We start from the raw sequence: 27780 nt of genomic DNA, 5'->3' as shown, positions 1-27780 counted from the left end.
AAGTCAAAGCAAATAAAAGACATCCCAAAGGAAAAGTCACACAGGAGTTACTCATGTAAGAGACATGCCTTTAAATTTTGGCCATCTAAACTTTAGTCCAGCATAAGATAATTCCTTTGAATATTTCCTGTGTCTTTTTGGAATTGCATATCTTAGAGACTCATAGAATGGTTTGGTTTGGACCCAAAAGACCATCCAGTTCCAACCCCCATGCTGTGGGCAGGGACAGTTTTCACTAGACCAGGTGGCTCAGAGCTCCATTCAACCTGGCCTTGAATATTTCCAGGGATGGCAATCAAATGAGAACACATAATTAGCCAATGTCTCAAAATGCACCTAACATGATCTTTCCATTTTGTGCTTCACACAGCTCTAGAAAAAAAGATTTCGTCAATAAATATTCATTTAGGAGACGTGACATCATTGTTTCAATTTCATGGGTTTGAAAAATTACAGGTCATTAACAATTCTCTCTCTCTCTCTCTCTCTTTTTTTTTTCTTTTTTTTCTTTTTATAGAACCCCTGTATCTTATATTTTTTCCATGTTTAAAAGTTCCCAGGTGTTGATAGACACAGCAATGTGAGTTGTTATTACAAGAGTTAGTTTAAGCAGAGGTAATTACTGTGTTTGCTCTTTTGCGATCTGTTGCAATGAGATTGGGAACACATCTTGGGTCAAATAGGAATATCATTAAAAAGGAGCATAGTACACACAGATTTACAGCATTGTCAGAATTTTCTACTCCTTGAGAGGAGTAATAATTGTGAGTTAGCCTGTACACTAGGGGAAAAACTTGTACAGGAGCAAGAATATAGAATTCTCCTAATTATCCCTTGTTTCTGTTCCCTAGAAATTGCCTCTCTCACCCACAAACTTACAAATACACAGCTGAAATATTTTCTTCAAGACAACTTCTGTAGCTGGCATACCAAAAAGACATTTTTAGGTAAGGGGTTCTGAAATATGTCCTTTGCCCCTACAGACTAATAGTCTTTCCCTGGTAGCAGACAATCTCACTACAGATGCTGTAAGAGCTGAGTAATATCTCTCTGTAATCTCTTATATAAGCCCCTGTTACTATCACCTCAAAGCTTTTCCTCAGGTATGTACAACATTAATTAATTCTGATAGATCTATGAAAAAAGAAAAGATAAATTCATTAATTCTACAGTTTATAAACTTATGGAAATACAGCTTTTTGATTATTCTGCATTCTTTGGTGGTAATAACTTTGTAAATGCCCTGGTAAAGGTGGCTCACTCTGCCAAATACCATTACTTTCTGTAACGATGTGTAGCTCAATACATGTGAACCCCACTATAAAAGCCTTTTTATAGAAACACAGATTTTTTTGTTTGCTTTTTGTTGTTGTTGTTGTGGAATTTTTTGTGGTTTTTTTTTTTGTTTTGTTGTTGTTGTTGTTGTTGTTGTATTCTAACTGAAATCATTAATGAAAGACTGAATAAAGCTGTGTTAAACACCCTCAGAATGTTTGAAGCGGTTTAAGGTGATTTTCTACAGAACACTGTCCTTTAAAAAAATGCCAGTTTTTAAACACTTGCATTTAATGATTACTACAATTACAGAAAAGGAAAAAGGCAGAATGAGAATCTTGTATCTTCACTGATGTGGAAAAAAGCACAAAAAGGACTTGATAAGCCATGAATAAAAGGCCCATTGAGAAAATCAGAAAAACGACTCTGTACTTATCCAGTGTAGTGCTCATGTCCTGCTGCTCTCATTTGTGAGACACCAAGAAACTTGATTTGACCTGTTATGCTCTGAAAGATGCACAATTTTTAGGCAGTAATCTTCACTTCTTCTGTGTCCTAGCCTACGTATGTTGCCTAGAGTATCTATAGATGCCCTAGGTAATCATGAGATGCCTATTCTATTCTCTTAATTATATTCAATAGGTGAAGGTCCATATATCCATGCCTTCAGATATGATATATAGATATAGATATAGATATCCATATATAGATATATATAGATATATATCTATATATATAGATATATATAGATATATATAGATATATACACACACACACTGTGTTTTAAGATGCATGCCAGGTCTAACTGGTGTCCTTAAAAATGATGCAACTATTGTTTGTTTGTTTGTTTGTTTGTTTGTTTCCCTACAATTTTAGCCAGATGAGAGTATCTGACATCCTCTTCAGGTAAATCCCTTCTGAAAGATTTTCCTTGTATCACTGAACAGTTTCTTAAAATGCCAGTTGCCATTTTCTCCTTACTTTATACTGAAATTAATTCCTTATTCTTTTAACATCCCTGTCAGAATCCCGAATGACAGACAGTTAATCAATTAATCTGATTTTAAAAGCATGAACTGAAAATCTTTCTATTTCAAGTAAAAATATAGGTAACTAAAAGAAGTAAATTAAAACAGTATTCTAATACAAATTGATATTACTATATATACTCTTCAAGTAGCTGTTTACTTACCCTGTGTGACACAAACATTTTTGCCAAAAATGTAGTATTTATGTGACATTTTTAATAGCAAAAATTCCCTTTTGCTGGCAGCTGGTTAATGCATTTTCTGACCAGTGAAAATGTAACAAAAATCTGTAGTTTTGTGGAGCTAACCCATCAGCAGCAGATGGATGATATCTGAAGCACCAGCCAAATGTAAAGGAATTATAGTAGCAGTAGAGAGGGCTGAATTTTGCCCACTAAGATTACAGACTACTTACAGTTTATACACTGACACAAATAGTAGTGCAGTGTTGCCATAGAAACTTGCAGACCAGTAAAATATTCCTCCAGCTCTTCACCAATGAAGGGACAGGAATACAGAGCTTGGTATGGTAATGAGAGCAACCAGGGGATGATGAATGTGAACTGATTGAGGGTGAGGATTAAGTCAGACCTTAACAAGCCCTTAGCAGTGAAGAATTGCTGTGACTTCCCCAGTTAATACTAGGCGTATTTAATTCTCTAAGATCTCCCACATTTGTTGACAGGAAAACGTTTCACTGAAACATTGCTTTTTTTTCCCCTTTTTCCTAGGGATTACACTGTCAGACATCTTTTGCATGCTTTCTTAGTCATTCTGTACTCGTTTTACATTTTTAGGACTTTGGGGGAGGGGAACAGGATGCAAAAACAGTATAGACTGTAGCTTCAGATCTCACAAAACTGAACTTTATGAAACAAATTAAATAAAATTAGCTAATTTAGATTAATTTTAATGTCTGCACCATTTAATATAGCCACATAAAAACTGCAAATGAGCTATTGCAATTCTCAGTGCGTATATAAAAATCTCTTTCTAATTTAATTCATTTTATAATTGCATATTAAGCCATTTTACTCTGGTCAAGGTTACAGAGTAAAATATTTTGCATGTTTATAGAATCACAGAATCATAGGTTCCTTGGGTCCCTTCCTTGGGTTGGAAGGGACTTTAAAAATCACCCAGTTTCAATCCCCTTCCCTTGGGCAGGGGCATTTTCCACTAGACCAAGTTGCTTAGAGCCCCTTCCAAGCTGGCATGTAACACTTCCAGGGATGGGGCAGTTATTGTGAATTGCTTTGAAAAATATCACATCTCTATCAGTACAGGACTTTAACATTTCCTGAAATTTTAGTTTAAAAAGGTAAAAAAAAAAAAAAAAAAAAAAAAAAGTCTGTGTCTTTTCCACGGACAAATTTTAAGGTATTCTGCAGACTTGCAAAGGTTAGTCGATATGTCATCTAACTCATCCCTAAAAAAACAAGTCCATCTGTTGAAACATGCTAATTTTGTCACCCTAAATGGTATAGGTTAGGTTTTCACTATTCAAAATGCTAACACCACAGTGCACAAGTTGGGGGGTTTTTACATACGTACCTACTACTGCTCCCGTAATGTCTGAAGAGCAAAGAAAATACACTGTAAAATCCATACTGCCCCTATTTTTCTGTTTCCAAACATTTGCAGCAACTTAAAAAACATATGCTGTTTTTTAGGATGCAGGCTGTACAGACTGAAAGATTAAAAAATGAAACAGCTGAGATAACCTAGCAAGTCAATGAGAATGAACTCAGAGTTTGGACTTCTAGGCCAATGGTTAGGACTGGATAAATGCTTCATTAATCACACACCATGTCCAAAAGAGCTATCAAATATAGAAATAAAGCAAATTGAGTATTTAACATTGCAATAATCCATGCTTCTAAAAACATTGTTCTGATTATACTGTTTATGTTACCTTGCTGTAGCTTGATCATCCACATCAGTCTTTGATTTCTGAGGGGTCACCTGTTCTGATGAAAGGGCAGCCCTGCAACAGGAATGGTGAAAACATACTTAAGGCACAAGAAGATATTTGAAAACATATTGTATCACTTAAATGAGTTTATCATTGTAGGTATTACATTTCTTTCAGGTGTAACTACAATGAGTTTGCATTGTCTTTGAATTTTTTTTTTGGTTTGTTTTTCTTTAGATATATTATAAATATATATGTGTGTATAAAGAATTATACATATATAAAAAAGAAATGTAATGCTTTAGTTCACTAGATTACCACATCCACTGAGCCTTTTGAAAAACAAATATTCTTAGACTACCTATTTTGCTAGTATGGATATAGTAATAAAGTGGAGTTTCTTTATTGTTCAAAAATTACTTTAGTAGTAAAAAACTTGAAAAACCTTCTATCCTACCTAATATAACTTATTTAGTAAAGACAACACTTTTACTTAACTAACAAAGTCCTGATTTTTTAAAAGCTGAATAAGTAAACATTTACACTTTCCTATTTTTCTTTATCTATGCGAACAATCTTATTGGTCACTACAGGGATACTAAAATTATGAGTGATTATAAGAAAAGGAGAAGGTGGCAGATAGAGTTGATGAGGGTTACCTGATTATTTAGAGAATTTTTCTATTAGTATGGCAACTAAACCATGACAAGTTTCGTAGCTGTCTTAATTTTAAGTCATGAAATTGCAGGCTGGTTAAGTAATCTTTTCTTAATTTAGCCCATGTGAAATGGACATTTAATTAATGAATTAATTTAATAAATTATTTCTCTAAAATTAGAGCAACCTTTGCAGACACAATAATTTAGAGTACTTTGCATCAATTCGTCTTAATGCCTCCTATTACAAACCTTTGCAAGTGCAGAGCTTCTTGATTTGTCTTTGTATTTCTTCAAGTTGCTTACACGCCCTTTAGTAGTTTCTTTTTCTTGCATACCTCACAATCTCTCTTTCACTGACTTTAGAGCAGCAGTTGCATATAAAAGAGTATTTGCATTAGCAACATATATGACTGTAGAACTAAAACTGCAAAGCAGTTTTTAATGTTTTATGCAGTTTAATGTTTTTTTCAATTTGAGTGAATGTCCAATGAAATGTTCTAAGCTATATGCAAATAATTGCATTTCTGCAGGGAAGGAAGTCTTCTTCATGCACTTCTGCAACATCAACTATAGAGGAACCCTCCCAGGACAATTATACAGTGTTTGTATTATAAATAAATGTGAAATAATAATCGAGGTTTATGCAAAAGAGTGTGTTACATTTCTAAATATACTAAGAAACAAAGTAAAACATACCTTGTTAGAGCCTCTGAATTTTCTGAATTGGTTCTAGAAAAGGAATAGAGTAACATTTCAGAAACCGAGTTGCAAAATGCTAGCATTGAAGCACTTTGCAAGATTTTGATCAATCACAGCAATTTTACTTTCCCTTCATTTCAACACAGTATTTTTCTTTTTTTACTTTAATGTAGAATATGTGTTTAAATCAAGTATCATAATACTAAATTAAAACCATCTTCTTTATGTCACTAAGACAATCATTCTTCAATTAACATTCTCCAGTTACTCACTTTGATTAATAGTGTTTTGTTTTCAACACACAATCCACAACCATAAAACTCAAATACAGTGAGCTGCTTATAGTCTTAGCTCCAACTGCAACTTCTTTCCAGGGTTCTGTGAAGTGTGTTCAATCAGCTGGAACTGAGGCAAAGAACTCTGGAAGTTTATATATCATGTTTAACTATAAAAGGCTGGAATTACATCTCAGAATTACAGAAGTATATAAATAACCCTGACCAAGAAAACCCACATACCCATGATTGCTGGACTCCCTTCCCAAGGACAGCAGAGCAGTCAGCCATTCTCAAATGTGAAGAAAAGATGTAGCTGACATAGCTCTTTGCTCAGTCTTTCAGACTGATAGCGACCTTTGGAAACTGTGCTTATTAGCATCTGTGCATGGCACTTTATTTCCTGAAACTCACAGGCAAGTAAAAGGCTTTCCTTTGATAAATATTTTTAATTATGTAATATTCACAATTTGAAATAGCTTTCACACCTTCCAAGCATTTTTAAAAGCTAAACCAAGTCATCATTAAATGCCCATCACTTTTTTACCAGCTGTGTGTGATGGCATCATTGTTAGAGGACCCAGGAAGGGTCATGAAATCTTCAGAAAGGATATGCCTGTTTTCAGTCTTCTCAGAACTGCATGGCTGGAAGAGTAACTGGATAATTACTGTTGAGAAGAGTACAGGAATTCCAGCTTGCTATTGGAAGCTGGGTGGATGCCATATAGAGCATTATCCTATGCTTTCAAAATTACCATGATCTGAGCAAGATACTGAAATGAAGCCAGATAAATTCTTCTCAGTTGGCAATTGAGAACCTCTAGTAAGGACTGAATTCAAAGAAAATAAACTTTAATAACTATGAGCCATCTTTCTGCTGGGTTGAGAGTGACTTTGAATCTTGGCCAAACAGATAGAGGGTAGTAAACGCAGAATAAGATTAAAAATATTTGCTAAACTTGGTTTTAAGTCTTCTAGTGCCAGACATTCCATAAAATCCCTGGGCACTAGTCTACCAAGGGTTATATCTAACATCACAGTGTATCCGTTCATTTATGTTTCAGTTAATTTTCATTATTGCTGCACATGAGACTCAGATTGCAAGTTTCCCAGATTAAAACTAGGGAAGCAGAAGGCCATGCTGCAGCAAATAGTGGACATAAGCAAAGAATATCATGAAGGTTTATTTATTAATATTTTAAACCATCCATATTCTGCTTTTAGATAAGAGCACAAGAAACACTCCCTGTTCTCCTTCTATTCTGCCAGAAAACAGCCACAAGTTCAGAAATAAACATCAAACATTCATCTGCAAGTAACTTTACTCTGATTGTTTGTTCTTATATACTTTGCTGACAGGAGACCTAGTAGATTTTGAGATTTTGTTCACATTGATACCCAAAAGGGACAAGCATGAGCCCAATGGTACCAACAGATCCCTGCTCTTATGGACAGTCTCTCTACAGCACATTTGCCTTGAGGAGAATTGATTGGAATAGTCCAAAGTGAAACCATGAAGAAAGAATTGCAAGAATGATAGAAAAATTTTGGTAGTGCTGACATTACCACAAGTTGCTGGCACTTCATATACTCAGGCCACAGTCAGTGCTGGGTATCAGGCTGCCAAGAGCCCAAACAAGTACTTAGGCATGGGATGCTTTCTCTTTGCATGACATCTTCTGCATCAAATTCCATCCCTCAAAGAGCTGCCCTGCTTTCTTGCTCCCAAAATTAGATGTAGCAAAGAGTTAGGAAATAACCAGCGATCACTGCTACTCACTGTTTGCTTTCCAGTGTTTCTGTTGGAGTCTTACTAGTCGAAACTGGGGGAGGCATCCAAGATTGCCTGTAAATTTTAATAAATAATTTTTTCAGTATTAATTTAATGCTCTGGGCCTGAACAGCTTGAATGTTAGAATAGAGGTGATGTAAAAATACCTGGAACTTTTCTTAAATTATCAGTGTTTTCAAAGACTGCATCTTGATACCTTTTAGACCATATTTACGGAAAACTGAAAGGAATAGGGAATACTACAGTAATTTTATTTATTGGGAAAAATGTATTCTGTGATTCTAGGTGGTCTTTTCTGCATTCTGACTGGTACAAATAAATGGACCATTCATGGGAAGGACAGCCAGATAAAATGCACAAATAGTGTCAAGTATCAACACAAGAAACACAATCAGGCTATTAGAGGTCACATAAACAGCACAAACATTTTCAGTTCCTTTTTGTTTGGGTTTGGTTTTTTTACCCACAAAATTATCAATCCAGTAATTGTTTGTGAGCTAAAAACAATTACATCAGAAGCAGAGCAATTCATTGATGGCTTTCCATATCTTCCAAGAGCCTGAAGAGAACTACTGGACTGAAAACACCATAAACTCTCACCAAACAGGCCTGTTACTATAAATACAATGACATTTTCATTTCTATATTCATTATTTTGCTGATCACATTTTTATGCATTAAATATGAAATAGAAAATCACGAACAGAATTTGCAGCTGTGAAGGATGCAGAAAACTATGCTTATCACCAACAGTACATTTTAAATTAAAAAGGTATTTAGTTCTGCACTCTGTTTTTATTTTTGCCTAGATAATGCTACCTGAAATCCAGATTTTTAAAGGTAGCTGTGTATCATTCAGAAAACTGTGTGATTCATATGCACTTGACAGCACAGGGTCATGTTTGGCATCAGAGATTTCACAATTACAGTGAGCTACAATGCTTTAAAAGTGGACACTGAAAATGAGTACACCAGCTGAGTTAGGGGCTGCAGCCAAGAGTTAGCACCCATTGTGTCATGTCCACTAGGCTCACAAAACTGGCTCCACAGAGATGAAACTTCTAAATCCCATGGAAAAATACAGAGGATGTAAAAGTTAATTCTTGAATCTTGCTGAGAAGTTTGAGTATGCTAGAGGAGGAAGGTGGTAATTTTTTTATGTAATTGTGATTCATTACTGGGGCTTAACACAGTGCTATAAACCCTCTGGCAACCAAGCAGTGGTGGTAATGAATACCTCTTTTTCTTGATTGGAGAGGTGACTGCAGTGTTTGTGGGTGCTGCATTAGGAGTCCGAGATTGTCTGTTAAGGAAATATATTTAGTGAGTTAATCTTCAGGAAGAGTATAATTTTAAATTATTAAAAAAAAAAAATAAGAAAACATATTTGTGCTATCAGAAGGATACAAATGTGTATGGTAAATTCGATAACTATGTTTATATACCTCAAAGGACACAAAATGTGGGAGATCTTAAAGGGTTCTCATGTTTAGACACCTGCATTTTTACTTGATATCCAAAGTAATTTCTGACTTCTTAAAATCTTGACTTCTGCACCTACACTTTTGTCTCCAAACACTATAATAATATCTTTCATTTCCTTGCTTTAAATTTTGTTTATTGTTCAATTAGAATGCTTTATGTTATGATATGCTAGTAAAACTAATCTACATAAAATCCAAGCCAGTGATTTCTCATAAAATTTATCAAAAAGTTGCTGTCTTATCCTCTGCAATCCTTAATGATAGCAATTGGCAATTCATAATAACAATAATTGAAAAATAGCACTTTACAAATCATTTTGATCTCTGGCAGGAAAAAATACATACAATTTAAGCCTCTCTTAAATCCCATTCAGAATTAATTGTTGGTCTGTTAAAAAATCCTCTCAAAAAAAAACCCCATAAAATCCAATTTATATGATGCTTCATGTGTCATAATCACCATGATTTACAACACAGTGGTGCAAAATTATAATTTGAAAGTGTGACCTCAATTGAACTTTAAATGGCAGAGATACTGATTTGCTCTTCAGAGTAATATCTCAACTCTCCACAAGATGACTTTTAATTGCTGTGCTCTCTAGCAACTCTGTTCTGTGTAATTTATTACCGACAGAACTCTACTGACATTGATGAAGGCACAAAGCCATGCATTTTTCCCTTTGCATTTACAAGTATGGTGGCTGAGCTCTTCTGACTTTCCTTTCTTAAAGGAAAATTTCAATCTGGTAATACGTGTAAGTTTTTTAGAATTTTTTTTTTTTTTCCGGTGTTGTGGAATTATTTGACATATAGAGTGGCCACCTCTGAATCATAACAGCTTTTTAAATAATATATCAACCATGTTGTGTTACCTTATTTTAAATGAAAACTGTTTTAATCAGAAGACTGGCCTTCTGACAAAAGAAAAGGTTTCTACTGGAAAAATCAACTATCTTATCAAAAGCTATGTTGGTACTCAAGTTTTGACACTCAAGTTTTTCACTGGAAATAGAGGATGGCATTTTCCACTAAAAGCATTAAATAGATTTTTTTCATTATCTTTCCTCAGAATTATGTATTGTATTTGGTAGATTTTATGCAGAGAAATCTAGAGCTCTAGAACATACTCACATTTTTCAAAATACTCTTAATCTTTTTTTTTTTTCCCTTAAAATCCTGTAATTATTAAATAATCATTATGCCGAGTAAATGTATAATCAGAGCTGGTCTCCATTTTAAACTGTGTGGAGAAATAGGCTTCTTTAAGGAAAATTGTTCTTATTTTAATGACGTTTTTGGGTTTTTTATTTTTTTTTTTTCTCCTCACCAACTATAAGAAGTGTCTATGATAATTTAGATATAAATGCCTACATTCCAGAGGTCAGGTGGTCAAATGAAGCCTACACCAGACCACATGCTATACAAATAATTTCTCTGTATAATCTTGGTATGTACATGAATTCTAAAGTTATTGTAATATATAACTCTTAGATGAAAATGCATGATAAATCATACATCAAAAATAATAATACATAATACTTAGATAACGTTTCTGAAATTCATACCTGTTGTTTTGCTTATGGTTCAGATCTGGGGACTTATTCATTTTATCAGTATCATTTCCAGCTGGAATTCTGTCAGAAATACAGGAACTGTTTATAATACATACTCTTTTTTAAAAAATCCATTTTCAAAACCATTAAAAGGCAGAGTATCATTTTGCCCTGTGTACTGATATCTCAGTATCACAAAAGGTAGAGAATAGAAGCTGAAATTATATAAAGTTTGTGCTTTATTATCTGAATACTCTAAGTAGCTCACTGAATGAGAGTTTTCCAAGATGATGTTCAAACAATAACACTGTATTAAACCTCACTGTTGCTAACAGTTTGTTACAACTCCTTTGAATTTGGTCAAAATACCAGAAAGGAAGCAATGTTCAGTCAAGCAGTACACACAGAACTATTGCCTTTTTCTCTGACTCACCATGTAGAAATGTAACAGTCTTGTTTTATTTACAGATTTAATAAATCGATGTGATGTGAAAATAATCTAGTGCAAAATCCCTGCCAAGGCATGGTATTGACCTACACAGGCAACTTCTATCAAGGAAGCTGGATTCTTTGTGCTTGAACTGGTTTCATTAAGCCATGAAATTTACATGAAGAAACAACCACATGATTTTTCAAGCTCTGTATGGGTTCTACAGTTGTTGCCTACAACCCTTCAAAACTTTCACAGAAAACACCACGTAGCTATCATAGCTGAAGCAGATTATTCCAGCTTACTTCCTATATACGGAATATTCTTTAGTAAGAACTGGGGAACTCTGAAAAGCTTAAATATAAAGTGATGTACATTGAAATAGAGGACAAATGCTAAGTTAAGAGGGTTATCTTAAATATTTGATTAAATCAGCTGAAAAGTAACGTGAGCTACAACTTACATGTATTTTTTTATTTTAATTATTTATCCTCGTCCATAAACTGAAGCTATATATGCAAAATAATTAATCTCAGAACTATAATCTGAAGTTACATATAAAATATTGTGTGTCCTGTCTTCAAGCAGCACAGAGTGCTGTTGCATTTAATGAAAACCTTCCAGGGAGTTCTGGGTCGCAATCTGCACCAGCTCGTGCTCTGTGTCGTTTGCAAATCTTAAATGCAATTTCGCCAAGAGCCCTCTCCGGGTCAGGGCAGCTGGTGACCGCGACGGCAGCTGCAGTTGCTGGGAGAGTCACGAGAGGGCGCACTAACGCCGCTGGCACTGCTGCGGCTCCGAAGCCGAGCGCTCCCTCATTCTGCACTAGCCAGCGAACCAGCGTTTCACATTTCATCCCCTGTTTTCAAAATTCCAGCACAATGCTTTTCACTGGTTTGTACTTTCTCATTTTAAAGCCTTGAAGGTTCGATCTGGCATCCTACTCCACTGGTGCCCAATGTAGCAGAAGTTTAAAAAAAAAAAAAAGTGGAAGAAAGGTAAGCATTATGTTAACTTCTTCTTGAACAATTTCTGAGCTTCTGATAAAGAATCAAAGCATATCCTCTGTTCACACCCACAACGCTGTCTCCAACCGACGCCCACCCTTGGATCAATGGTCCATTTACACTTATAATGTTTATCTGAACTAAGTTAAATGTCTGGCATCCACAGTATCCGGCAGTGATGACTCCTACAATTTACATATGCATTAAAGGAAAAATAAATGTTCTTTTTCTCTTTCCTCTTCTCTCTTCTCTCTTTTCCTTCCTTCCTTCCTTCCTTCCTTCCTTCCTTCCTTCCTTCCTTCCTTCCTTCCTTCCTTCCTTCCTTCCTTCCTTCCTTCCTTCCTTCCTTCCTTCCTTCCTTCCTTCCTTTCCTTCCTTCCATTCCTTCCTCTTCCTTCCTTCCTTCCTTCCTTCCTTCCTTCCTTCCTCTCTCTTTTATTTTTTTTGTTAATTCATTACCCAAATATTTATAGAGTATCTCCTCATTCACATGGTGCAGCTAACAGAAAATATTCTTTTGTTGCTCAGTTTCCCTGTTTATTGTTTTCCAAGCTGAGGACTTTTTGTCTTTTCAGACATTTTTCATATGAAAGCTATTCCATCCTTTCTCACTTTCCTCTTTCCTTTTTTTTTTTTTTTTCCCTGGTTCTACTGTAGTTTCTTCACAACAGTGAAATGATGCATGCAGCGTTCCAGATGTGGAAAGCCGGTTCATACCACACACTGCAACGGTTTCTTGCTGGTTTGCTCTCTGGTCCTTTTCTAGTCATTTCTATCATTCCAAAGTATTTGATGATTAATAAAGCAAACAATGAAAGTGTGTAATTTGCTTCTGTCTCACTTATCCAGATCTAATTGCTATAGATGTAGTTAGGATATAGTGTTCCTGGAAGCTATTCTGGACTTAGGATCATTTAGTACATGGGAAAATAGCATTGCAATTTTCATCCCTACCTGACTTTTAAGGTTTCTCCCACCTTTTGTCAAATAATTAGTTCCTAGTAATAATTCTGCTTCCTCTGGGAAGGATGTTCTCCACTTGGTACAATTCTTATTTACACCTAAAATACTTTTTTGGTATACTTTGTTATCAGTTGTGTATTAAGAACCCTTTATGTTAGATATTTATGTGTATGAAAAGACAAAGATGCTTACAACCTGAAATAATTCAGATACTTTAATATCTCAGCATAAACCAAAAAGATATAGAGTACAAAAGAACAGTGCTCCTCAGTGACCCTGTAGAAACTGGATTTGTCCTATGACTTCTAAATTAGCAATCAGGGTTTCAGGCGGGAAAATCAAGCTTTAAAAATTGTTTTGAAGTGACTGGCCATCTGGATAAGTGTGACATAGGTGATAAATGCTACTTGAATTTCCAAAAAGCTTCACAGAAATCTGCTTTAAGTGTTCTTAAGTAAACTGACCTCCCATGGGTAATAGAGAAAAAAATTGCTTAAAATACAAGAAACAAAGGTTTTAAATAAATGGCAAGTTTCCAGAGTAGAAGGAGAGACTTCTACAAAACCTGTGTTCTTCCATACATTCATGAATTATCTGGAAAAAAGGAGAGTGGGATGATGTTTTGCTTGTCAATGTCATTACTTCATGGTAGTCAAAACAAATGGCGACTGGCAAAGCTTTTCAGAAGCATCTGCTAACATGTCAGATTTCTAAAATGGCAGATGACATTCATTTTTCTTGGATGCAAAATAATGCCTGCCAAGAGAAACAATTGATCTCTGAACCAGCAATTATCACTCAGAAAAGAAATCTTGGAATTATATAGATAATGTTGTGAAAATTAAAACTCAATTCTTAGCAGCACTCAAAAGAGCAAACTCAATGTTATGAAGTACAAGGGGAGGAATTGCAAATGAAATAGAAATCATTTTTATTACTTCTCCTCTGTGTATATACAAGGTGTGCACCCATCTTAAATACCTACATGGAGATTTGGATTCCCAGCTCAAAAAAACTAATATGGAAATAAAAAAAGATACAAAGAAGAGCAACAGGTAAGTTGAAGTTATAGAATGGCTTTCTCATGATGAGTGTACCAATACAAGAGGATTCACTGGGCTGTAGGATTGGCAGGGTGATGATACTGCACGGGCCTCTAGCCTATTCTTTTTCAAACTCCTCTGGAGAAGGTAAATTTGATGTAACAATTTTGCATTGTTCCTTACAAGAGAAGTAAGGATCATGAAATAAAGTAACACAGTGCTAAAACCCAACCAAATAAAGTGCACTTTTCCCAAAGTGTGTATTTAAGTGCTGGATCTCATAGCCTCAGCATGTTCTGGATACCAGATGTTAATGGTGGATGGATTTTGAAGATGCAACACCATAAGAATCTGCAAACACAAGCATGGTCATATCTTAACCCAGCAGAGGTCAAGGCTGAACAGAACATTCAAAAGCACCTGTATGACAAACATGACTGACACTGGTACTGGTCATAGTATTTGCAAAGAACAATGGGTTTAGCAATGTTGTGCAGTTATTGGAGATACGACTTTGGTTTAGAGTTTGAAAGGGAGGAAACAGGGGAGGAGTGGTTATCAGCTGTGGAAAGATACTTACATTTGTGAGGATGAGAATACACAGAAACAGGTATGAAAAAAGGAAGAAGACATCAAAAGAATCTTTTCTCAAATCACATTTTCATTTGTCTCGTTGAAAATTCATGCAAAAATTACTCAGTCTTTTACTTAGATACTTAATAAATTAGAAAAGCTTTAAAATGCACTGACTTTGTTCACGCTTTCATTTTCAGGACCTCTCACAGGTCTGACAATCCCAACATACAATACATCCAGAAAAAAGCCCTACCTGTCCAAGGTGGTATCAGATCTGTATCGCCCAAGTACAGCTTTCTGATCTTCCTTTTCATTCATGCTACTGCTGTAATAAAAATTTAGAAAGGCCACTTTGGTCACTGATTTTATTAAACAATTCATCATTTAAAACAAATATCTATGTCTCAGATTAAGGTATCGTACAGAGTTTTAGACCATCCAGGTATCAACAGATCTAACCCTGGACCCACTGCAGTGGTCAATTATTGACACTGGAGTCAGATTTACAGTGAAAATATGTATAGACTAAAACTGAACAGAGCAAGTCCTTTGCTTTGTTCATGATCTAGTAAAAGGATACTCAGTTTTCTTTGGTAATATAATTAGAAAGGTGTTCAGATACTCTACCATACCTGTGCAGGCTATCTTGGGATTTGTATTGGTTAAGCACGGCCCTTCCATAGTTTTCATCAGCACTTCAAGCAAAATAAAAAAAAAAAAAGTATTAAAAATAGATAACTTTTTCTTGGCAAAAATATCTGTCTTCAGTCAGATTTCACAGCTGTCCATGACCGCTGCAATTGCACCAGCTGCAGAACTCTGCAGTAGAAAGCTCCAGACCTTTTGGAGTAAGAATTATCTCTTCCTACAAGCTCTTCATGGACCAGATAGTGTTAACATGGTCCCAAGGCATTTTTTCTGCTGTAATTCGAGTCCTAGTTTACACTAGAGTAAATTTAAAATGATTCTGACTTGGGCTCCTTAAAACAACTTGCTAAGTTCTTGCATAATCCTCTTGCTTATAAAAAGAAAAATATCTTGCAACCTAGGCATGTGAAATGTGGGATTTTACTTGTAGGGCAGAACTTCATTAAATACTCACCACTAGGAGTCCCAATGCATAAATAGTCATTTCCAAAAGGCAATCAATACCTCTTCAAGATAAATAAATAAAAGTTATTTGATTGAATTCCCCTAATTCTCGTTGATACTATCCATGCAAAAGTAGACGCTCTGTGAAAAGGTACATCGTATACTGAACTAAATATGGAAGAAATGCATTTCATATTTTTCTTACCTTTCCTCCTCAGGTCTCTTCTTTATCCAGCTGTTATCTTGTAAAAGGGTCCGTCGTTTATTAATATCATGACTAGCCTGTTGTCTGCTTTTAATTGCAACAGAGGGGCTCTTCTTATCTGCAAATGCAGAGAAACCTGTCTTGAAAATGAACATGTAGAAAAACTTTGGAAACCTAAAATACTATTACATAGGTTGAAATAGGTAAAATTTTAATACAGATCGAATATTTAGTTATCACACCCGCTTAATCCAGGTTGCTCTTTGAAAAGTTTGTAGCTTCACCTCGAAGGGCCTGTAGAAGCCCAGCTTAGCAAACTAAATTCAGTTTCATCCTTAATATGAAACTGCTTCGCCTGTTTCTAATGTAAACACATTTCACAGATCTGATAAAGGAATTATGAAATTTGCATACCACAGTAATCCCAGGCAAGTCAAGCTAATGAATCCTGTTTCCTGGGGTGTTGTCTGTGGGTTTTGTATTTGCAGATGTGTGACAGGATACAAATTTTGAATGAAGGCTAATCTTGAGGTGACCACGTGGCCTTCCAAATACACCCAGCTCAAAATATGTGGATTTTCAAGCTTCTCAAAGGGTCAGACTCCGTCTGAATCTTTTTCCTCAAAGGCTGAATGAACAGAGTTTCTTTTTGGGCCGGTTACTTAGCTTTACTGAACTTTAATTAAAGCAATACCCTTACATCAAATTTAACTAAAGTTGGTATATGGTTTCAAAGGTTATTGGGAGAGACAGACTGACATGTTGAACAAACATGGAAGCCTTACTTACTTTTGAAAACAACCTAAAATATCTTTGCATTGGGAAAGTAACAGTATGATATTCACTTGATTTGGGAGAATATGGATTCTTCCCTGTATTAGAAAGATGATGCTTGTCTCCTTTGTTTTTTTCATGACTATTTTGGCCCTTTTTGCAAGCAAAAATATGCAACGACATTTGTTCAGTATTCTCAGTCCACCTAAGTTTCATATCATCAGCCTGCTTGAGGTAAGAGGAAATATTGATGTGAAATTTTAGCATTGTCTATTAAAATGAAAAGATAGAAGTTCAGACCGAATAGAAATTCCATCTTTTTAATTGCTATATTTGCTCCAAATGTTTCCAGAGAAGAGAAGGTGAAATATTAATATGTAAAATCTTTGTTAATACAACCAATTAATTTTAAAAAATTGATGAAAAATACAGAGGGCTTGTATTTTTCTCTAAAGAACTTCATGTTTTTCTCCATTAATTCCTCACTCTCTGAGAAATCATGCAAAAGGATTTTCAAATTTCAGGAGACATCACTATCTGGTTTTCAGTAATTAGACTGTAAATATTGTGTGTAAAAAGAACATGCTCCAGAGAAAACATGCAGTCAGTAATATGTCATTTGTCAGAGCTGTGTTTTGGCATTCTGCTCTGATTTATAAGAAAGTGTACTCTTTTAATTTAATACAAGAACTTCACCTGTAGTGATAACATTAAAAAATGACAAATAGCTACAGTGAGTGGAAGACCAAATCGTAATAAAGCACCAAAGCATTTATCTTAAGTGACATTGGCCAAAAGAGAATTTTTAAATACTTTTTTTTTTTTTGTAAAAGTAAATAAAATAGAGGTAAAATTATGTAAAAATAATAAAAGGAGAGCTATAAAAAGATATAAAATTCAGTATAAGAAGGTATATATGTCTGTAATTCAAATTGTGCCTGTTTCGATTCCCTTTGGATATGTCCATACTGTGCTTCCGTCTCTTGCACTTGATACCCGGGTCTGGCTTTCTTTTTAAGCAGCAGAGATCCAACCATTTGACAAATGACCAGGGACAGGAAAAATGCTGTTTGTAAGAATGAGCTGACAATCACGGTAGATTAACAAAAACTAATCCATCCTCACTGCTTGAATTCTGCATCAGCCTGCTCACTGACTATTGAGCTAGTTTTTCTCTTATAAATATATTTATTAAAATCTGACTTTAAAGACTTCGAAAAAATGAAGGCATCCCAGGCTTGCCTGAATAGCTCCAGTGGGTTGTCAAAAATCACTTGGATTTCTCAGAAATCATGGCTTTTTGAATGACTAAGTGCAAAGAATGTTTCATGAAACCTTGTATAAAGCTGGTAGACAAGGTATAGATATTGTTTTCTTGTCAAGAACTTGACAAGTGTTTAGCAGATTAGCAAGCAATCTGCTGATGCCTGAGGCCCTAGGCTAGAAGAACAGTACTCATTTCTGGCTTAATGAATTTTCTCCCAAGCTTCAGCTAAAAAAATTAAACATAGATCTGATACAACAGATTAGGCCACACGGGCACAGGCACGTGCAGCTCATCCCTATCTCTATTTGCCAATAAATATTTATGCCCTCCATGCAGTAGAGCCAAGCAGCTCCCTGCTGTGGCTACATGAATTCTGGCGCACTTAAGACAGGTACATCCCACCTTAACCAGGTCCTCACACATTTCAAAACTTTTCAGTCTATGGAAATATTTTTGAGGTTCGGGAAAATGGAAAATTGCATCATGTTTCTAGTTTTCCTCTGGGTACTTCTCTGCATAGAAAGCAAATTCCAGCCCTCCCCGAGTTTTACTCCTCCAGGGGAGTAAACAGTCCCATCAGACAATGATTAAACAGCTTTTCTCCCCACTTCCCCCATTCTACTTTTCCTCAATATCTCCCCATCTCCCCATTTTCCCTGTGCAAGTCACAGAGGCAGTGCTGAAAGCAGTGGATCTTCCCACTGCCCTTGCAGCCGCCTTGCTCCTGTGGGTTTTCAGCCACACCACCTGGCTCCCGGCTCCAGCACACTCCGCTGGGCCAGTGCGATGTTCCGGCCTGAATGCCTGCCAGGCACAGCTTGTGCACTGATGATTTGGGATCTGAAGCCGGTCACAGAGGCCCTAATCCCCCTCCTGCCACTGCCCCATGAGGGAGCTGTGCTGGGGCATGGATGGAGAGGCCTGCACAGGAGGGAGGCCGCGCCTCAGCCTGCGAGTGCCCCTGGAGCGGGAAGTGGAGGACACTCAGTATTACCGCTTTGATTAGGAGGCTGTTTTCGTATGCTGAAAGCTGACATTTGTTCTGTGGGACTGTTCTGTCCTTCTGCGGGAATCTAAAAGAGAACACAACAAAAGAAGGAAGTGAGCGTTGACAACGAGATGAGGAATGAGCCCCAAAGACAGGTCAAGTTTGCTGTCCACTTCGATCATCTTACACAAGTTTAGTCTGACAGGCTGGAATGGCTTAGGGCCGGCCACAGCCTTCCTCAGAGCGAATCTGGTGGCTTTTCCCTGCCCGGTGATAACCATGAGCATTGCTGCCCTGCCCCTCTGCCCTGCCCCTCTGCCCCTTCCCTGTTGGGAGCCTCTTCCCTGAGGACACCTGGTGTGGTGAGAGCCTTCAGCAGGCAAGACGGAGTGCTGAAGAATGGGCTGAGGTGATAAGCTTAAAGAGAAATGGTGTCAGTCCCCGGCACAGCACCTGGAGCACAGGTGAGCCCATCCAGCCCTGCCGACGGATCCCTCGGATTCAATGGCCGGCCGCCAACGCAGAGGGCCGGGACAGAAAGCAGTTCTGCTGCTCTGCAACAGTTTTACAGCCACTGACTTCTCCCCTTAATTCAAATCAAGTTAAAAACCTCCAAGACTGATGATTAAAAAAAATAAAAAATAAAAAAAAAATCTGGGAGTTGAGCCACTCAAAAGATTTCGTGTTTTGCTTTGAAACTGGATTGTGAATACCAGCTCTCCTAGAGAAAGCATCAAGCAGAACATAATGACATTTCAATGACAGAAAATTCTCCTTTAAGTTAAAAAAGCCTCAAAGGCTAACATTGACTTAAGAGTCTGGGCAAAACTGACCCTCTTTAGCAAATTGATTCCTTTTTGTAAAGCAGCATTTTCTAAGAAAACAATGTTGTGCTGGAAAGCTCACAACCAGCTCCACTGTCAGGCTGCTAAAATTTACAGAAGCACCAGAAAACTGTTCTGTGACCGAAACAGTCCTTAAAAATCAAACATTCCTGGTTCTCTGGATGACAGAGCTATCCCTTTTTTCTTTTGGCAGATGTAAAATGTACTGCTCGCACACCTAAAATAGAGTGGAGACACCAGAGCCTGTGGCTCTTTCTTTACTGATGGAAGGTGAAGATTTTGGATTCTGGCAAAAGCTTAAGAACAATGCTTACATTGACAATATAACATTGTGGATGTCACAAAGGATTGCATTTAGAGCAGATATTTCTTGTCTATGCTTTTGTTGCCCAACAATTACTAAAAAAATCTTATGATTAAAAAAAAAAAAAAAAAGCACACAAAAAGAATCCCAACTGCAAAATTAAAAAAAAAGCCTCCAAAAAAATATCCCAACATAAACAAGCAAACAAAATTAAGCATTAAATAACTAGAGATCTTTTTAGAAGGTAAAGATATAAACACAAAACTAATACTAATAATAATCCAAAGTCTGCATGTATCTTAACCAGTTGTGAAATTCCAAATATTTTGTGGAGTTTAAAATTCTGGCATTTTGAAAGGCTCCTACCTGTATTCCTTTTTTTTCACCTTAATTGTTGGTATCAAGCAAGCACTGGCACAGCGTCTGTAGGAAACATGTGACTGGCGGATCTGGTTCCCACACAATAAAAATATGCTCAGGGCTATAGTAAGCCTTATTTATTTTGCAATGGGTTATAAAATACCTTTTTAAAATATTTATATAAGGTTTTAAGCATATGTGAACTGAATTTCATAGAAACTGTTCAGGTAGGTTATCAAGCAATCAAATTTTTAATATAATGTTTTCTATATTTGACTATAAATTTTCCTGAACTGTCCCAGGATGATAGAGAGATCTCTGATTTACTTTCTCAACTTAGGTACAGCTGGACATCTGATGTAGTCAGTCCCAGGATAATAGAAAGTTTGATATTTCAATATACTGTCAAGCAATGAGAACTGGCACTTCTTCATCTCAAAAAGTAGTAGCGCGTATGGAATGATTATGGATTTTTTTTCCACTAAGTACTTTTAAAGCCATTTGCTGGGGGAAATGAATCATAAAACTTTGAAAAAGGAGACTTCTTTTGTGAAAAATTAAACCAAATAAAAAGTGTCTGTAAAGAGGTTTGCAACTGTCCTTGTATCCTTGAGAGTCCAGTGTGTTTCTTTCATCTTCCAACATTTAATTAAAACTGTGGTTTTTTCTCATCCTATATTAATTTTTTAATATTTTTAGGGCAAAACAATATTTCTGTTGCACGTGTGTACAGCATCCAGAATAAACTGCTGCATAGTCTCCCAACCCAAAAGCAGTATGCATAAATTAATATAAGAAACAGGTACCCTCCCTTTTACAGTCAGCACAGAAAATGTGCCAGGTATTCTGAAATTTTAAACCAGGCATTTTAGTCCTACAAAATACTGCCATTTTGTCCTTAAGGCTTTCTTCCTACCTCTGAGCTTTCAAGTTGTATACCAAAGATTAATCCATTAAAATTTAAAATGCAAATTAAAAATAAAATCTTACTTTAATCTGTAGCACAGAAAATTAAGAAGCATCAGACTAAGATTTAAATGTTAAGACTTAGAAATAAAAGAATCTTGATGAACAGGCAGAATAGAGCTCATCAAAGCATTTTTCCTTAGCCTTCACTATTTGGAACTCAGTGTGTGTTTGTATGTGTGTATATGAAAAGGGGAGGGGACAAAATGTTATGAGGATCACATTAGTTAAAAAGTATCAGCTCATAAAGATCTGGAACTGTCACATTTTTCACACAGGTCAGTGAACATCTCATCTTCAGGCCATAGGGAGATAAAAAAAAAGCTTCTAACTTTGTAGATGAGATTGTGAGAAAGCAGAGTTACAGCATTCTATACTATACTGTAGTAGTAAATTATGTTCAGACATTCTTAATAAGATCTCAACCACCAAAGCAAAACAACTCAGCTGGAATGCAAAACAAAAACAAACAGGAATGCAACTCCATGTAATTTGAATTTAAAAACAGCGTCAGGAAACTCTAAATGAAAATTAAAACTGCCCTGGCCAGTCCAGTGAGCAGCTCCCAAATGGTTTTAAGACATGACAGTCCTAGATTCAGACCCTCAAACATTTTGTGGGAAATCCAAACATAATCCCAAAGGAATTCAGAAAAAACTTCCGACATGACTTCGGGGAAAGCCAAAAGTCCATCTAGCCTGGCAAGAAATTACTCCAAAAGCACCACAAGTTTCCAACACTATTTTTGTCACAAAAACCTATATTTACACTTCTACATCTCCTTTTCATTTCCTGCAGTGACTGATCAGCAGAATACCTCAGGTCTGCCTTAACTTCTGAAAGCCAGACCTTCTAGTTTTCAGCTCATCTGAACACACCTGTTCCTCCATCACAGTCCTTTTGCCTTCCTTCTGCTCTTGGCTCTAGTTGCCTATGTGGTTAGGCTTCACACATATGCATTGCTGTATTTTAAAAAATACATAATAATAGAAGCATTTCCTGTAAGTTTAATGTTTTCCACATTAGGCTGAACTAGTTCTAACAAAAAAACCATCTTTGTTCTTTGGCTTCTAGCTATAACAGTGATTAAGACCTTATTAATGAGTAGTCAGTTGATATGTATTTTGCTTCTAATTAAAAATATTAATTTCCACAGCTTAGAGGCAAGAGACCTCTGCATTATCCTCACACTGTATAATAAGGAATTCAGCATCATAAATCTTGAAGAATTGTCAAGAGAGATACACCTTCTTCTCTTAAAAGTCAAAATATTTGTTTTTATGCTGAGGTTTTTTCATATAAAGCTTTGCCATATGCAAATGCCTAAAATGTCAAATTTCCCACTATTATTAATGACTAGGTGGTACAAAAAAAAGTGGTAGCTGAACAACTCATCTAAAAAAAGGAACAATTCCGAATTTTCTGGTCATCCAACCTATCGTGCTGTATCACTGAACCAGTCTCAGTTGGAGAGAAGTTGCTGAGATTGTCATGTCCACATGAAACACCAGCTGGATCAAATGGGTTTCATATATGGCTCTACAAAACCACAGCCTGCTGCTACTGTTTGCTACACGACCTCCAAGTTTCAGCTTTTTGAAAACACCTAATATTTGCCGTGTGAAAAAGAAAATAGGCCTATACATCATTCTTTCTTTATCCCAAATGTGAAGCTTCCTACCAATATTTCATCTTCTTGAAGAACTATTCTGGTGTGAAGTAAGCTGAACAGTCAGTATCTTGTGAGCAACCACAGGTCAAAATTTTAGAATTATTCCATTAGAAGCAAAGACTTAATTCAGCTCTACTTTTTGTTTTGTTTTGTTTTCCCTTGTAAGTCTTCATCTTAATACTATAGTCTGTGATTTACCTTTCATTTATGTGAGCTGAATGTAGAGAATATAACTGTTTAAAGAAAAGCACATTTGGTCTCAATCACAGTTATGAACACACAACAGTGTTTCCTTGTTTTCAGTTAACAGCTTCCAAGTCAACAAAGTCATTATTTCCTCCATAATTTCTGTTGAATATAGTGTGAGCAAACAACTGAATTAGCTAATTCCGACTTGATACAGGATAAAAATTTCCAAGCCCTATAATTAAGACACTGAGGGGACACAGAATTGGAGCTGCTCTTCTAGAGAGGCACCCATAAATGTGCGAGGTAAAATCTATCAGGTTTGAAAGTCAATACCAATTTTGCTGTTGCCTATATCCATCCTTTCTGCCCTCACAGTGCTGTGACTGGGCTGTCAGATCTGTCTACCTATACTTACACTCAAATAAGAATTTCCTCACTGCAGATAAAGGCTGTTTTGCAAATCACCATTGCAGCCAGAACCATTCAAGGTTGTATAATCCTTTATACATCCAAACTTGTTATTACAGACAAGAATATGATCTGTTCAAATAGCCTTAAAGGCCTTTCCTGTCAGGTGCAGATCTATAAGTATAACTGATGCTCGAATTTCTTCCCTACACTGTTGCCACCAGTAACGAGATTCTGTTTGTTTGGCAATTAGTTACTATTTTTGTCCTTTTTCTGAAAACTACATCTAAAAATTACTGCATTTATTTTATGGACATTAAACAATCACAAAAATGTGTTCCTAAAAAGATTTTTTTCTCAGGAATCAGAGCAATAGCCATATAGTACATTTGTGAACTTCTGAAAATAATACATTGTGTTTAAATAAATATTTTACTTTACCGTTTTGTCCACAGAACTAATATCACAGAAAAGGGCTCACACAGAAAACAGAAATAACATCTGTATTTGTGTAAGAAATAAAACAGGCAAGGTAAGGCTAGCAAACATGTGAATGTATGACAGCAATCATTCACGTATTTGTAGCTGAAAGAGCTCTCAAAACTGGTTTTTCAAGATGTGGGTGGAGGAGATTCTGTTTTGAAAGAAGCTTTGGAACTGTCACTAATGTAAAATCAACTAAATCACAATCCAAATTTCTATGTATTTTCAAATTTGAAATACACATTTTGTTTTAAATGTAGGTGTTTGATTTTTTTTTAATAGAGTGTAGAAAAGGGAGTAATAGTTTTAATTTTCTTTATTCAGCTCTGTCATTCAATTCACAAGATTTTTGATGAAGAATCCTTCCTGTTTATACGTGTGTTCAGGTCACTGTATAGATAAGTCCTTGCATTAAATTAGAATGAGTATTTTTGCAAAGGTGAAAATAAAAGGGAACTCTAGCTTTGGGTTTTGGTTTTTTTCCAAAATAATAAAGATAATTCATGAAAATGAGAAAACAGTAAATACTCATTAATTTTAGACAAAAAATTCCAGATAAAGAAAAAAAAAAAAAAGAACCAAAGAGCAAAAATGACATTAAAATAGCCATTCATGAAAAGTGGTCTGAACAGTGAATTTATCAGCAGAGAATTATCACTAGAACAAAATACAATTAACAACCTAATATAAATAATGAAATAATTAAGATGGTACAGACAGAAGTCAGAATGGTCCCGCGAATCTGAACGCCTAAACAGCGAAGCTTTCAGAGCTGCATTTTCATAGTCAATTTCTCCATACTTCTTGAAAATCAGATCCTTTGAAATGGCATCCTAAACTGGACATTAAGAAATCACAGAACCTCTGAAAATGTAGGAGTTCCCCTACATGGTAGGAGCAGTATAAAACCAGAACAGTAAGCATCCTTACCTAGGTATGGTAGAAGTTAATGTCCTAGCGTGGCTCAGTGTGGTTAGTCAGCCTGGAAGGGAGGCACAGTCAAAGCAGACAGAGAGCAGCACTGTTCTTCCCCATCCAGCTGTCTGAAAAGTCAAGAGATTTCTCCTTCAGAGGCTGAGTCACTTAAGGAGGAGGTAGGAGGTGTGGAAAAGGGTGGCACCTTGTAGAAATACCAGATCAATTAAGAGTACGGGTGAGTTGTTATCCTTCTGTGCTTGCTGTTCTTTTCAAGTGCAGTAGGGTTGGGTTTCACAAAATGAACTGCCTTCACAGACCTTGAAACAGAAAACCAAGCAATTACCATCTGGAAAAAATATACTAGAGTCATTTGGATTTTCCCCAGGAATACATGTTGCTAACTATAGGGCTGCCTCTCAGCTACTGAGTTGCAGGTATTTACACAGGTGAACATGAAGTAACACCATATTTCATCAAAGTTCTGCAGAAGTGTTATGCGGAGAACACACACTGGGATCTGATCTGCATTAACTATTTGCACTGTTTGGGTATGTGGGCAGAGGCAAAAGATCTGGGGGGAATTCCCTCCCACATGAAATCTTGTGGCAAGTATCTCTTATCTCTGCACATTTGCATTCTCCTTCAGTATTGCCAGCAATAAACAAAGGAGGGAAGAACTTGTGTTCACTTTTTTTCTTTCTCTCTTTAAGATGGCTGCAAATAAGTTTGTAGGCTAAGAACTGCCTTACAATTAGTAAATACAGTCATATGAGGTCAATATTTTTCTTATAGGAATACTGTATACAACTCCGTGCTTCTATTTAAGATACAGAGGCTGGTTTTAATGTATTTATACAAGCCCACATTATTTTATATTTGGGGAACTTTTGTAATGAAATATGTGAGAGGTCGTTCAGCAAGATGCTGGCCAACCTTTAGTCCTATTGTCTTTTGTGAACATTCAGAATTTCTTTGAACACAAAAAAAGCTAACTGACATGAATTCACTTAGTAATAGCCTGTATTTCTGTTCATGGTTGCCTTTTCACAGGTTTGGTACTTTGCAGTTTGAAGCTATTCTCCAAACATTGGTTCTATCTAATAAAATACAGCTGATGAAGCAGAGCAGCAGACAAGAAAATACCACGTATAAACTATTTACTACCCACAAATCTCAGAATTAATGAATGCATGCACACACTTCTAAATTTTGTACATCTCATGTTCTGTGTCTTTTAAAGTCAAAAATACACGCAGCAATCCTGGAATTTTCAGATACTATGTGTTTATCTTTTTGCAGTCAAGAAGAAGCTTTTGTGAATGCATCTCTTTACAGACATATTGAGAATTTAGTTACCTCCCATATGAAGCAGATATCCTTCCTCATGAGAAATGAGGAATTAGCATTAAATGGAAAGGAGCTTTAAAAAAATCTACATACATTTTAATTTGAAACGGACATCTAGAATTTATTTATAATAATACCTGAGACTAGGAATATCTTCTTTTTTGAAACATTTTTCTTTCAAAACTCACGTGCTACGTGATATGAATTTATTATCATTTTCCATTCAGCCAGACAAGCCCCACTTGTAAATCAGAGGTACGCTTAATCTGTCTCACAGCACTGCCTTCTTCAGCCAAAGTATTTGAGAAACACAAATGGAGATGCAAATAATACAGTCTGGAGAAGTTAAATTGGTATTTTCCTGTATTTATGGCCTTTGAACACCGAAAATAAACTATGGGGAAGAGCAGGCCAGTTCTGCTACCCAAAATAAGCCCAAGGCTTATTCTAAGGCGGTCCTTGCTAAGTCTTTGGTGTCTGGTGTGGCAGAGTAGACAGTCTGTAGGAAGATGCATACATATGAAATTCCAACAATGGCACTGACCCCAGCCTAGGAATAAAGCAGGCCAGCTGTCTTTTAGTGACTGGTCTGTGATGAGTATATTCATTGGATGGTGAATTTTTGGTGTTAGCTATGCTGATTACTTAATATTTCAAAGTTATAAAAAATAATTTGAACTTTTTTTAGACCAAACCAAATCTGACTTGCAGGTAAACAGTCTGTCTCATTTTCTGTATTGTAAGCACATGCAAGCATTGTTTCTAGTGAATAAAGAATAAATGATGCAGTGCTGTGTATCAGGAATTGAACAGATTCACATAACCATAACAATGAAAATGACCCATAACTATTTTCCATTAAATATTTCCCATATTCTGAAGAAATTCAGCTTTCAGAAATTCAGAGGAACTCAAACTTTGCCTCTGGATCTCAGTAAAACAAATAACACTCACAAATCCAGCCATGCCGAGTGTGTGAACTATTCTCCAGTGAGGTTTCATTTTTCTTTTAATTCTCTAGTATAAGGTCCATATTAAATTGAAGTAAGGATAGAAGTGAAATACAGCAAATTGTAATTTCTCAGACTATTTCAGAACTTGAATTATATCTCCTTTACTACCTTTCTCACTCTTAAGGAAGCATCCAAATTGAAGCACAGACAGACAGTATTCGAGATACAGATTTTTCCATAGTGGCAGAAAAGAGCAAAGCAAAAAATATAAACTAGTTGTGTTGGGAATGGATGGCTTTCAACTGAGTAT

General features: G+C 36.1%; 1 protein-coding gene across 3 annotated transcripts in view; it reads right to left on the bottom strand.

Moving 5' to 3' along the window:
• SCEL (sciellin) overlaps positions 1-25283 on the bottom strand; it is a 46678-nt gene extending 21395 nt beyond the window's left edge. For 2 of the 3 annotated variants that reach the window (XM_040055956.2, XM_040055959.2), the window contains exons 1-10: positions 25183-25283; positions 19032-19110; positions 15997-16114; positions 15332-15394; positions 14953-15024; positions 10693-10761; positions 8881-8946; positions 7632-7697; positions 5574-5606; positions 4219-4290 (exon numbers count right to left, since the gene is read on the bottom strand). In XM_040055956.2, coding sequence (XP_039911890.1) covers positions 4219-4290; positions 5574-5606; positions 7632-7697; positions 8881-8946; positions 10693-10761; positions 14953-15024; positions 15332-15394; positions 15997-16114; positions 19032-19074 — 602 coding nt within the window. In that variant the 5' untranslated portion in view covers positions 19075-19110; positions 25183-25283. The remainder of the gene's footprint in view (positions 1-4218; positions 4291-5573; positions 5607-7631; positions 7698-8880; positions 8947-10692; positions 10762-14952; positions 15025-15331; positions 15395-15996; positions 16115-19031; positions 19111-25182) is intronic. The other variant, XM_040055958.2, reaches the window with a different exon arrangement.
• Between the last annotated feature and the right edge of the window lie 2497 nt (positions 25284-27780).

Source organism: Hirundo rustica, chromosome 2 (genome assembly GCF_015227805.2).
Source record: "Hirundo rustica isolate bHirRus1 chromosome 2, bHirRus1.pri.v3, whole genome shotgun sequence".
Classification (NCBI taxonomy): domain Eukaryota; kingdom Metazoa; phylum Chordata; class Aves; order Passeriformes; family Hirundinidae; genus Hirundo; species Hirundo rustica.
The sequence above is the reverse complement of the archived record's forward strand: the minus strand, read 5'-3'. Positions and strand labels throughout refer to the sequence as shown.